Source organism: Tigriopus californicus, chromosome 11, assembly GCF_007210705.1.
Source record: "Tigriopus californicus strain San Diego chromosome 11, Tcal_SD_v2.1, whole genome shotgun sequence".
Classification (NCBI taxonomy): Eukaryota; Metazoa; Arthropoda; class Copepoda; order Harpacticoida; family Harpacticidae; genus Tigriopus; species Tigriopus californicus.
This window is the reverse complement of record NC_081450.1, coordinates 13254744-13267581: the sequence shown is the minus strand read 5'-3', so window position 1 is coordinate 13267581 and position 12838 is coordinate 13254744. Positions and strand designations below refer to the sequence as shown.

Genomic DNA, 12838 nt, shown 5'->3' with positions numbered 1-12838 from the left:
TGACTCGGCTCATGGTTTAAAAACACCAAAGTTGTAAAGTTGGAACGATTATTACCCTAACTCGTTGGCAACCCGGTGAGGGGTATTTGTCTTCCCTATTTGCCTCCGGTACCAAAGCACGGGTACGTTCTGTCCTGTACGTAGAACCTAAGATGGTTTTTTTCCCTTCGAAGCTACCTCAAATAGTCCTTAGTAGAGTATGGGCTTGAAGTTGTTGCATCCGCTGCTCTTCCTCTCACTTTGCATGTTCCACATTCCTTGAGCATACGAGAAAAAAGTGGGATCATGACCGAAATCTAGGTGGAAAATGGTTGCTGGAAGCTGGTTGGCTGGCTGGCAGCCAGCCTCACGGGACCCTTTTTTCACCTCCATCCTCTCCACTTTTGAAAACTACTTTGCAGTTTGGGAAAACTCTCGTAGAACCACTTTGGCAATAGAGGCCTTTTATAGTGAGCAAAACATGCTAGTTCAGGACGGGAAAGAGTTGAGGCACCTACACTAAAGTTGAGGGATCCAATCGTTCTTGACGAGTTAACTTGGGATCATTAGAACTCGGGTTAACCGAAGGATTTCCATGGCATGATCATCCGTCATGTGTAAGAATGGATAATCTGGAGAATTGTGCAGGTTGGTGGGGACCAAGTCCGATACTTTCATAGAGACTGCAAGTCATTCATCTGAAGTCAGGAATTCAATAAGAGAGGAATCTTCGCGTTCTCCGCGTATGCCGGACAAATTCTTCAAATTCAAAGCGACATTCCACTCTCATTCCCATCTCCCATCTCCATCTTTACGTTTTCAATGGTGCATGGGCAGTTGTGGGCGTGGGTCGTCTACTACAGTAGTTGGCAGCAAATAAAACATAAAGGTCCGCCCAGACAGCCCTGTTTTGTCAGGGCTAAGATGGCAAAATATCTTCGAAAAGCGATACAACCTGCTTTGAAATGGTTTTCGATGGACCAAAACCCCATGAAAGAACGACCTTCGGCAAGTGTTCAAAGGTAAGGAAAAAAGCAGCATTTCTGATTTGTACTAGATATGTTTGAAGTTGTTTTCTTGGAGTTGTCCTGAGCGTAGGATCGTTTGATGATATCTTTTATTTCGTAATATCTTCTCAGTGCATAACCAAAAACACTGCAACAACCTCTAAAAAGCAAATACGAATATTGTTCTTTTTTATAAAATATCTCAAATTTAAATTCCACTTGACATTATGGTATGACACTAATTCAGATAGCTTAAAGCAACTGAACCATAATATGGTTGGCAACACCAAAAATAAGCTCAGGGGGACATTATTCGAAATCAGGAAACCAAGAGGAACAATTTCGTTGCAATAATCATATTCCTGTACAGCTGTCAAATTCCAAAACAAATTTCCAGGTAAGCATTTCGATCCTTTTATATTAGCACTTTTAAACATAGAGACCATGTTTTGACGCGCAATCGTTGTCTTTAAGTTGTGTATAGTTAAAGCCAATTTTGTTTTGCTTCTCCTTGCTTCGAAAATGAGTCGGTGGGTGATTGACCTCTCCAATAACTGTGATGACGTCAACATTCTCGACGAGCTTCAATCTCGTGACCCCCTTTGGGAAACTTACCGGCTCCGGTTAATCCATCACTACTGGCTGCGGCCGAGGCGGACGATTTGACCACTGGGCTGTTGTCGTTGGATGAGCCGCCATTCTCCATGACGGACGCGTATTTGGGCTTCTCTTGCAGAAGTTGGACCTCGTCACTCATCCAATAGAAATTGGAGATGCTCGCCAGACACTTCAACGTAACCAGATTCTTGTTCTTCTCGAAGTGGTTGCTGGTCACGGGAAATATGAGCTCTAGAGCTTGTACCCCATCTCTGATCGGCACTGAGCGCGTGTATGCCTCATTGGCCTGAAGAAAAGAGCGGTCCCGGAAAATTACACATCCATCAAAAGTGAGCCTTAATCACATAAGTTGCAAAAAACGAAAGTACCTTTCAGGATAATAATTTTTTAAAATGATACTTAATGACCTCCAGAAGTACATGGTAGGAGGGGGGGGGGCTGATGATTATGCATAACTTACCGGTTCTCCATTGATGTACCATGCCAATTGGGATGGTGGACTGGATTGTTGAGCCATACACGTTAAATGGGCCGTTTCGCCCACCTGATATTGTTGCCGCTCGCTCTTAATGGTTGGCCCAGAATCCGGGAAGTCTAGAAAGAAATAATGACACACTCTCTCACATTCACGAAGTTCAGTTTGATTGCTTGACAGGAAGTCATCTGTCACTTTTATGGTTTGCTACCCGTTTCCAGCCAGAGAAAGAGCTACTGTATTACATGCGTACATACGGTAGATAACGCGTATCTACCTAGGTATAGGCAATATTCCATGCCTTGAACATATTTGAAGTGGAACATGGAACGACGTGCTTCCATCAATGGCATTCGACACACTTTTTCTTTTCTTTTTGGGCCCTTTAATTCATTTGTTTTAGGCCAGTAAAGAAACCCTTTTTTAACGAATGATAAAAAACTGCCACCCTGCTTTGTACGCCTTGGCCTTCAAATGTTAGACTCTTGCCGCTTGGCAAAAGTAACTTTTTATTTAGGCAAACCCTGCAAATAGATAGGTTAGTTTTTGAATGTTAACTAGTCATTCTCAACATACATGTTCTGAACTAAATGTCAAATAGACTTGAACTTCAAGTCAGTCAAAGGAGCCTTATGGTCTTGTCCAAACAACGTTTTGGACTTGTAAACCGAACAAACATCCAAATCGTGTGTTAGAAGAGTAAGTGACAAAAGGAAAATGTTAGAGACTCCGAAAATCAGAGAGCACGATTACTTTTTCTGGAATCCTTTTGTCTTGACACCTTTACAGCTATTGGTGTGATACTCGCTTGCCACTTTTACGGAGACAGATTGTCTGACTTAAGGCCTTTTGTGGCCTTTGCTTCTCGTGGCTTTGGCCCATAATCCATTTTATGCATATAAGATTTTATCCAGGGATTTATGTCGCCAAGCTTATCTGCCGAGAGGGACGCCGAAGAAATAGACGCCTATCTTGTATGTACGAGATGGAAAGACCATTTCTTGCGAGTCTTCCTGGAACCTCGGATATCGGACTAACTACGGTCTTCAACCGGTTTTCAATGCGAGATCAAAGACAAAAAAAATCCCGATTCCTTTCCAAAATAACGGGATTCTGTAGCAAACCATGTTTCTTTCGAGAGAGGATTTGAGAAACTTCCAATTAGAAAAGGTTTGTTGTTCGAGGTAACTTCCGTGGATCGTAATTGAAAAAGCTCAAGGAGTCATGTCATGCATCCAAGACCGTTTAACGACCACATTATCTTTGAAAAATCAGACGTCCATTCCAAAGCGGCCTTGATGTTCTTTCGTACCATTTGGTGACAGTAATTCCCGGGTCTTCATCGGGGTCTAACAAATAAATTGAAAAGACCAAGTCTAGGGTTTCACCCTTTCCGCCTGATTCCGAGAATAGGGCATTTATCTAGTAGCAAGAAGCCTCGTAGAATCCAATCTATTCTCAAGGTGATCTCGTGCCTCTTCGTGAAAAATTGAGTCCATCTGCTGACTATATTTGGCACCTTGTGACACGTTTCCTTTTTTACAGACGTGATTGAATACCCATGTATGTGACCTTTTAGGGCCACCACCCAAGAGTAACAGCGGCCTTTGGCGTTGGATTTGGCAATTCCAGGCCAGTGCCTTTTTTTTGGGGGGGGGGGGGGGGGATGGGTGAGAAAAAAAAGAGTCATAATAGCACGAGGAAAAGTGCGAACTGGACTCTGGCAAGGCCTCAATGCTTCTTTACCTATGACTGTCATGTTGGCGTATTGCATTAGTGCAAAGTAACTCGGAGTAACGGTGACCTCGCATAAGTAGGTGCCGGTGAAGGTGGTTTTCACGTCTTCTATCACAACACGGGTTTGATCCGAGGCGGTCACCTGCAACAGACGAAAAATGGCTTTTAATATAAATATTTATATCAATAAACGTATGCATCCACTCTCCCAAAATGTGTTACGGATGCTTTGAAAATACTAATTCTCGACAACTTGTGTTCCTACTTTTGCTGAACTTTCCGTGGCTAATACCATTTTATTTTTACAGTTTATTACAGACTTGCAATCCTCAGACTGACATTCAAAACAATCTGGGATTGCACATGGGCCTAGCCACTTTTGCAACTTCCGCATTAGAGCAAATGCCAATGAAAGTATGTTGCGAGAAATTGCATGCTGCAATTTCATGCATGTAATATAATTGGGGATAAGTAGTTGCTCTTCAAATGTCGTTCAGGAATAAGAGCTCAGCCGAGAATCTATTTTGCGAAAAGCGTTTCCTCTCCTCAGGCAAAATGACTTCGACGACATGTCGGAAAATTTCCTCAGAGTTGAATTTTTTATGCATACTTTGAATGAGTGGAAGGTGCATAGGAGGAAATCGTACATTATTTTTGGTCCTTTCAGACTCGCAGAAAGTCATTTTAAGCAAGCCTTGTTCCGGCTAAAGAAAAGTTTATTTCCCCTTCTTTCCACATTATCTTCGGCTTTTGTGCCAAGTATTTGAAGATCGTAGAGGCCTCAATTTCTCTCTAAAAAGTTTGCTCCTAATCCAACCTGAAAGAAAAAAAATCCTACTAAAGTCTTTCTAAAAGCCTTGACGCAATTACATCAAAGCTTTCACACTTGTAAATCGTCGCTATAAATAACAGAGCTTGAAAAGCCAGTTACCAACTAACATTACCTTTCCCTTGAACTTGGGCCTATCTCGGTGGATTAGATGTGGTTTTTTTTCCTGTACAAGCGTACTATTGTCTTTCAATACAGCGTACACGTAGAACAGCCTCCAAAAAAGTAGATCTATCCTTTGTCTCCCAAGTTCTCTATCTCGGTAACAGGGAGCCCAAAGATGGACTTCCCGGGAGGAGCGTGGAAATGTCTTTCAATTAAGATAAACGCCAATTCGGTCAAACGCTCAAAGGTTCTCAGCCACCAGCCAGAAACAACAGGAGAGTTTGGCCACCAAAAAAAGAAGATTCCAATGGTGTTCCAAGCTGGTTCCAAAAAGGCTTCATAGTGACTTGTTACGTTTGAGTTTGAGGCCACATTTAGCTTATTGGGTCACATCCAAGTTGAGAGTAGGCGGTAGATTAGGAAGTCGAAAAAATGTTGCAAGAACATCGAGTGCCTTTCACTTCGCTTCCTCAATCTAGAGCAATAATATATTAATACAAAAACTGGCATTGCCAGGAGGACGGTCCGTGAGAACATTTTCTCAGCCAACCTTTTTGCCATGGTACTTTGTACTCCTGAGATACGCAAGACCAACCAAATAATTCATGGGCGAGAGCGTGAGAAAGGGCCCTTTATTTGATCATCTTATGCGGAATGATCAAATTTTCAGACAACAAGGTCATTGTTCCTTGATTTGGATTTATCATTAGAGCAAAAGCAATAAATGTCAAGCTGTTTCCAAAGAAGTTGTTGGTCGATGTGAAAGGAGACAGGTTGCACAAAAAAACATTGACTGAGCCACGAAGCCGTTGTCTAGCTGGATCCCCAAATGTCATTAAGGTAGTGCTGCATCCAGCTAAGCTTAAGGCTTATCCAATGAGCCAAAGTTTGATGAGTTAGATTATCCATAACAACCAAGAGGATTAGGATCCACCACCTCCAACTACGCCATGCTCCAAACTTTTGTTTTGACCAAAAGGATGAGTTGTTCCCTTCCAGACCAAGAGAGGCCAATGGAGAATCTGCTCCGTGATAGAGGGTCTCCAATTAGACACTCGGTCTTTCAATATTGAAAATAAATGTGCTTTTCATTTACTCTCCCACTTGCGTCAATGATTTCCTTTGCTTGTGTAAGGAAACATTAGTGTTATTTGAAAGTACTTAGGAGTACGTAGTGCACATTAGGGATTACCAAAGAGGTGTTGTGAGCTTTCATAAACGTTTAATGTCGGTTTTGGCTAATTCCAAGCAACAGGGTGCATATTCGTACAAAAACGATGGAATTGCCTGCATATATCGGTGAATAAAAGGTATTTGCACTTCATACCAATCAATATTTGAAACTCAAAGAATCCCGATACTTCAAAACAACATGACTAAGTATTCATCGGCTCCAATAGTACCGTTCGACCTTCGTTACGTGATCCTTCAAATACTGTAGATTCTTGCGCAATCTCAATAGTCAAATGAAGTATGACTTTGGAGTCGATCCCTCCCTGACATTTATTGACGAAGTACAGGACCTTAAGCCACATTTGAGAGCCCTGAGTTCAGTTCATTCATCAAGTGTTGAATTTCAGGCACACACCGAAAGTTTTCCATCCAAGGAGAGTCTTCACTTCACCTTCTTCAAGTTGACTCGGAAAATGGCGCATCTTATGCAAAACATCAACTGCACGACATCCCCGCCCTTCAGGGTTCTGCTGGAAATGCTTCGCAGCAAGTCTCAACTTGTCACTCGAGGCTCTCAAGGCATTGGTTTCTTTATTGATAATCCATATTGTGACTAAAAGATGGAACGCTCTCGGAATCCTTAATCTATAACTGGCGGCAAAAGGGTGTTCCATCATTTGATCAAGCCTCGATGCGTATTGAGGACCACAAGCGCAACTTTTCACCATTTTTGGCTCAACTGTTTCTGAACTTGATCTTGAGAGATTGAGGAAGGAACAGGGCCTTAACTCTCTCTCGCTCCTGTGTGAGTGCCAATACCAGAGCTAATGCTAGGGCTGTTCCTCATCCTAATGTTTGCAAAGTCGTTAGGGACCTTGGTTCATTGAGCGGCGGGTCATTACCAATAATTCAAGGCAGTTTGGTGGCTTCCAGCGTTTATGAGACGCCATTAAGGCCGACCAAGCAGGTGGGATGTGGAAATATCAGGTTGCATTTATGTTAATGCTCCTTCACTCCTCATCCCAGGAAAGTAGCACCAAATTCTAGTTTTCTTTTGTATTCGCGCCCACTCTCCCACAATTGAGGCAAGTGCAGTAATTGAAACCTTTCATCCCTTCAAGTCCCAACTCCCAGCGCAATATCCCATAGCTTTTCCATTTTAATTGGCCCCCAAATGGGACTTAAATCTTACCAAATGGCCGAAACTGTTTTGGCAATTTTTTGGCAACCAGACCCCAATTGCTTCCAGAAAGAGGTTATCAATTATACTGAAAATCAAGACCCTCCCTAAATAAAGCTGAACTACTTTGCATTTTCAACAAACTGGTCACCTTGAGCGAGTCCACAGTAGGAGAGTTGTTTTGCATCATAGTAGACGTTCGTGCCTTTTCTACTTACATTGATCTTCATGCCCTTCACTGGGAATATCTTCATGGGTGGAACCTCGTGAGGCATGTATCTGAAGAACTCGTGACGGCCTTTGTACCACTTCACACTGTAGAGGCTGTCTCCACCGAGGTTGTAGCTGCAGGTGAGGTCAGCCGTCTCGCCTTTTTGGAGGTACTCTGGGATGCGAACCGAAAGATTAGACAGACTATCAATCACTGGAACAAAGAATGAAACTGGGCTCAAGGACAGAAAGGGATACATCATATAAGACACTGGAAGGAAAAGCCCACTTCATCAGAGGCCCTAAGCGTATTAGAGGTTTTGAGCCTCCCTCCATAGGCGCTATCTACTGTACAATGTATATTTGGCTAGGAGGAAAAATCTGACAAATTAACACTTCATTCGTGGTCTAGGATGATTTCATTAACATTTCAACATGAAGGACATATTGTGGGGAAGCAAGCATTCATGAATTGGACCTTTTTATCCTTGATCATGTCAGGACTGTCAATTTTGATGATTTTCAACAAAAGGGGCGGACAATGATAGGTCCAAGACCCATTTAGGCCTTTCAAGGACGACTCAAGAGATATGAAAACGCGTCCCAAGATTCTATGGAGAACATTGCCAGAGTTAGCTCTCATTGCAAAACTCATAGTGGAGTGACTGCATTTGCTCGGACATGTGGATAATCCCTGATAGGGTCCAATGCATTTCCTGGCCCATCAAAGAGAGAACAAGGACGACTGTCACATTTCTTACATTCTTTGGAGCGATGGAGCTTTTTCTTGTACGCTGTCTATGTACATACATACGAGTACGTACGTACTCGTAACTGTAGAATGCCTGTTCTGACTTGATACATGAGTGTATTTGAAAGCACCTAATTTCATGGAACTGGCCAGAATATGATGGGAATACTTCCAAAGGCCAAATTCCGTTCAAGCATGAAATCATATTCATCAGCCAAAGGCCTAAGGTTATGCCAAGATGATCATCGTCAGACGATATCGCTCATTGGGTCGAATATCCGACGTCCTTGGGAGAGTGTTCACCGAAACATCAGGCAAGTTATAGTAGACCAGCATACAAGTACTGCACAAGGAATTGCATTTAGAGGCTCATGTAATACATATCATGTAACACTGCTAATGTCAGATTGAAAAAGGACTTTGTTTCACTTGAGCCTTTCAAGTTTGTTTTCACATTCAAAAGGAAGGGAATTGTTTCTCCTCTCTTGCCTGTTCTTCCACCTGGGTAATGGACCAAATTTGTATTCAAATCAACTCCATTTCATGGGTCTAGACCATAATGATGTATTTCGTTGACAACTCCTTTGGGTCAAGCTTAAGTTTTAAGGAACGTCTTATGTAGTTGCTTAGATTGTTGTCACCCACTCCCTGCCAAGATTATCAATCGTACACGAGATCGCGTGTTCCCATCCAGGGATGAGAAATGGGACCATGCAAGACTAGACCTGTCACACCAGCCATGTCCAAAGTCTGCCATTGTTAGCGTCCGCATTCAGGAACATACATCTCTTCAGGGAGGCACATCCGCATCCGAAACTTTTGTTTCAGGTCTCAAAATTGAGAAACTTATTAAGAAGCCGGTCTTCTTCGGGTCTCCGTTTCTCAATGCACTTTCAAAACAATCAAAGGAGTTAGTCGTCGTCTATCCGATTTGGCGAAGACCCTTTTTACGAGCGGGGACGTTCTTTATACTATGGTCAACCTGAACAGAGCTTAGGGATTAAGGGAGAGCACTCGAAAAATGGTCTTGTAAGTGAAGCTTTGACCTTCGGCCACTTTGACCTCCTCGGAGACGTTCTACCCATTGAAGGACTGGAACAACTCGGAACTTCTAACAGCCTCAGTTCTTCGTATTCATTCTAAATGAAAGTTAGGCCTTACTTTCTGCACAAAGAGGCACTTCCACCTCCAAAGCACAGTCGGAAAACTCGTTTATTGCTCTGCCTCCGTCCTATCTTCAAGTGAATTTATCGAATGTAAAAGCCGGTAATAACAGCATCAGATATGGAATGAAGACCTTCTTTAATGGTGGTTTCTGGTTTGTATGGCCAGACGTTCCCTCTAAGCCAACCGCAAAGGCTTCTCTCTGAGCAGGTTGAAGACACTATAGCAGCAGGACGAAAGCAAGGTTCTTTTATTGTTTGCCACACCAGAAACCAAGGCGAGACTCGGCCTTTTTTTGGCTTATCTTAATTTCCGTTTTAGCGAAAAGTGGCCAAAATAATTTTACGAACACGAAGTCCGGGCAACATGCAACTCCTGTGGGCCTATAAGATCATGCCAAGAATGAAGAGAAAAAAAGAGACATGAATAAATTAAAAGAGAATACCAAGCGACTCCATGAATGGCAGAAAAAGGGAACTCATTCCCCTAAGTTTTTAACCACAACCATGGAACACACATGGAACCATCGTTTTTGGAGCATGGCCTGCATTTCCCTACTACGAAAAAAACCAACCCGAGGTATGATCCCTATCTCAAATCATAAACTTCTCATCTTTAGACCACGAAACTTTTTTCAGGGGGAGGGAGGAGGGACAATTTTGCCAGATTTTTGCAGCCATATAAATCATTTCTCCATTCATGCTGGATGGAGCTTTGACCAGAAGAGAAAAAGGCCCCTCATCTTTCAAAGTTTCTTTCGCGGAATCCTGCATTTTGGGACAGTCAGCCCATTGTCCATGGTGGTGGTGCAGGTCTTTTTGCATTGTGGTGGGGTCCTTTTTTTTATTCGCGTGATGCATATAAAATCCAACCAATCGCAGACTTTTCCCTTTCCATGGCGATTGCATCCCTTTGACTTTGAAACAAGGGAACAATTAATGTGAGCCAAATAATCTATGGCTCTTTCGAGTAAGCGTGAGAATTAAAGGCCAATCGGTGACAGTCATCAAGATTAAGTGTCAAAGAGAGCGTGCTTTTGTTGATGACCATCATAGCTTTTTGCAATTTGAGATAAAAGTTCTTTAAGCCGTCAAGTAAGAGTTGTCTCAAATCATAGGAACTCTACTAATCTTAATACCAGGGAGCAAGTCTCTGGAAAATCCTCAGATTAAGGTTAAAACTCACTCTAGAGAAAGAGGGAGAAAACACATTACCGAAATATGGAACAAGCCTTTTGAGCATTTCATAGACCATGGACGAAATTCAAATAGATTGAGTGCTCAAAAGGCATTTCCACCCTCCCAAGAAATACTCCTTCAAAACCATTCAAAAAGATTATCCAATAGCTAAAAATGACCTAAATCACAATATTATGCTCAAATGTGTCCTGGAGTCATTCTTCCTGTCCTTAAAGGGGTAGCTTCCAACTCGTTCCCCCTTAAAAAGTGGGCCAATATCTCGCAATGATGGAACACACCGGGATCCGGAACTGGCATTCCAGCGATATGGAACAATTTTGAGGCACCCAAGAGGGGGAAGGCCATCAAGGGACATCCATGCCAATCTCACCACATGCAACTGTGCTGTCAGAAAGTGGGGCTGCACTCTGATTTGAAATTGAAGGGGACCAAAAAAAATGGGTCGTTTCCATGTAATTGGATCCTGAGTACAGAACCATATATTTCATTGCAACTTCAATGGCAAATACATATACATTTACTTCTTGACGAGATGATCTTGTTTCCCATTTTCTTCTAAATCTACCGTCGGACTCAGAAATACGAAACATGTGTAATTGGTTGATCCCCGCCGCCCTAAACATAGGATTTGTTGTCTATAGCTCGTCTCATTCACGAGGAGAAGTATTGAGGAGACTTTCCCAAGCATTTCTCTTCTGGACTTGAGAGACACAAAACCGAATGGGAGAGGAAACTTTATATGACGGATGATGTCTACCACCTAACTTCTGTGCAATGTTTTGTTTTTGCACTGTCCACCAACGATGTTACAACATACGGCAATGTTGACTATATGGCCTTTTTTAGGAAGAGGAGGAGAGGGGGGTCGCATTAAAAACATGGGGATTTTTTGCACGTGTTTTTGCACTAGGGTTCTTTTGGATTCACTGAATGATAAGAGGTTGACTGATACTCGTAAATTGGTCTGGTCAAGTTGACGTTCCAGTGTAAATAAGAAAAAGCTAAATTTCTGGAACATGACATGCATAGTATATATGTAATAACAAAAACTTACATTGAAGTTTAGTAATTTTTTTGCACCTCTAAATATGCCTGTTACATTTTATTGTGCATTACTATTTTAAAAATTACGTTGACAAAATTCGATGAAAATGAAAATGTCAGGATAAACTTGATACTTTTCACTTTTCGTCCCATTTAAGAGGCATCTCAAAAATCCGAAGATGTTCCTACTTTTGATTTTTGCCCTAAAATTTTCAAAATTTACGTGACGTAGTTTTTAATATCGTACGTGGCAATGATATTGAAAATTCAACTTTCGTATTATTATTCAAGACAGATTTAAAGCACTTGATGCCATTCTGTTTGGGCCCTCAGTCCCAAAATATTTCATCTCTATGGATGTGACACCATGTTTCCTCTTTCAAGAACTTTTGCTTCCCCCGAATGCCCTTCCTAAAACACAATGTTCCCTCTAAAGGCTGTGGATCATAAAAAGTTTGATGCATTTGCAAGGGTAGCCCATAAATAAGCTACAACACCCGAACCATATTCTGCAGACCCTCCATTTATTTTTTGTTCATACGCTCTCAAAGGTCCCTATGCTTTGGATTTAATTACAAGCGAAAAAGCGAAAAACTCACCTTGAAGTAGCGCTGCCAAGATCAGGTAAACTTTATGGTGAATGGGCCCCATTTTGGTGCACTTTGAGCCCGTCCGAAAAAGTGATGTGAACTTTCAAATGAACGTCAACTTTCGAGTAATGAACGGATTGTGTCTTTGCACTAGCACCACTTTCAGTAAGAACGAGTGGCAAAACAAGAATCAGGCGATGTAATGGAATTAGACACAAGAAGAACAGGTAGTAAGTCTCTCTGGGTTGTTTTTTTCTTCTTCTTCGAACTTCTCGCTTCTGAGCTTCGCCTTTTGATTGAGAAGAATCGTCCGTCTCTCTTTTCTTCTCTCGCTCTAGGAACCCGTTTCCTTTTGGATGATATATAAAAGGGGCTACAGTCAACAACAGACTTCGAGCGGAAGTGTTTGAAAAAAAGCTTTTTCAAGGATCTTCTTTATCAGTTTCTTCTATCTATCTCTTGCTCGTCCGACAGAAGAACGTGCAGGGTCCGCAAGATATGAATTCCCAACTTCTGAATAAACGATTCAGACCTTGCTGAAGATTCACGATGCTTTCTTCGCGTCCATGTGGTAGTAAAAGTCAGAAGTCTTGGTGTTGGAGCGTGTAATTTGCGTTCACTGCCATTCAATCCGTCATCTTGAAGACTTCACCGACAAATGTGTGGGTATTCAGGCAATCTTGAGAGAACAAATGTCTTAGAAAAGTGAAGTATACACTCGTTTGGGGCACTTTCCTTTTTGTTCCCGAATCCTGAAGATCAAAAGGTTTTTTTTTT

At 42.0% G+C, this 12838-nt stretch overlaps 1 protein-coding gene and 1 long non-coding RNA gene across 2 annotated transcripts; one reads left to right on the top strand and one right to left on the bottom strand.

Annotated features, from left to right (window-relative positions):
* Nucleotides 1-1536: 1536 nt before the first annotated feature.
* Nucleotides 1537-12832, bottom strand: LOC131889937 (uncharacterized). The gene is made up of 5 exons (XM_059239167.1): nucleotides 12071-12832; nucleotides 7322-7527; nucleotides 3826-3958; nucleotides 2065-2198; nucleotides 1537-1890 (listed from the first exon to the last, which is right to left on the bottom strand). Exons 1-5 carry the CDS (start codon nucleotides 12120-12122, stop codon nucleotides 1552-1554), a joined length of 864 nt encoding a protein of 287 aa, XP_059095150.1. The 5' UTR covers nucleotides 12123-12832; the 3' UTR covers nucleotides 1537-1551.
* Nucleotides 7297-10285, top strand: LOC131889943 (uncharacterized). Its single transcript, XR_009374256.1, has 3 exons — nucleotides 7297-7454; nucleotides 9550-9807; nucleotides 9867-10285. It is a non-coding gene; the product is annotated as an uncharacterized LOC131889943 (long non-coding RNA).
* Nucleotides 12833-12838: the final 6 nt, after the last annotated feature.

Excerpts from the sequence above, each read along its gene's own strand:
- LOC131889937 (XM_059239167.1), bottom strand. The coding sequence starts at position 12,122 with ATGGGGCCCATTCACCATAAAGTTTACCTGATCTTGGCAGCGCTACTT. Across the intron at positions 2,199-3,825 it reads CGCCAACATGACAGTCATAG|ACTTCCCGGATTCTGGGCCA; the intron begins GTAAAGAAGCAT and ends ATTTCTTTCTAG. Across the intron at positions 1,891-2,064 it reads GGTACATCAATGGAGAACCG|GCCAATGAGGCATACACGCG; the intron begins GTAAGTTATGCA and ends TCTTTTCTTCAG.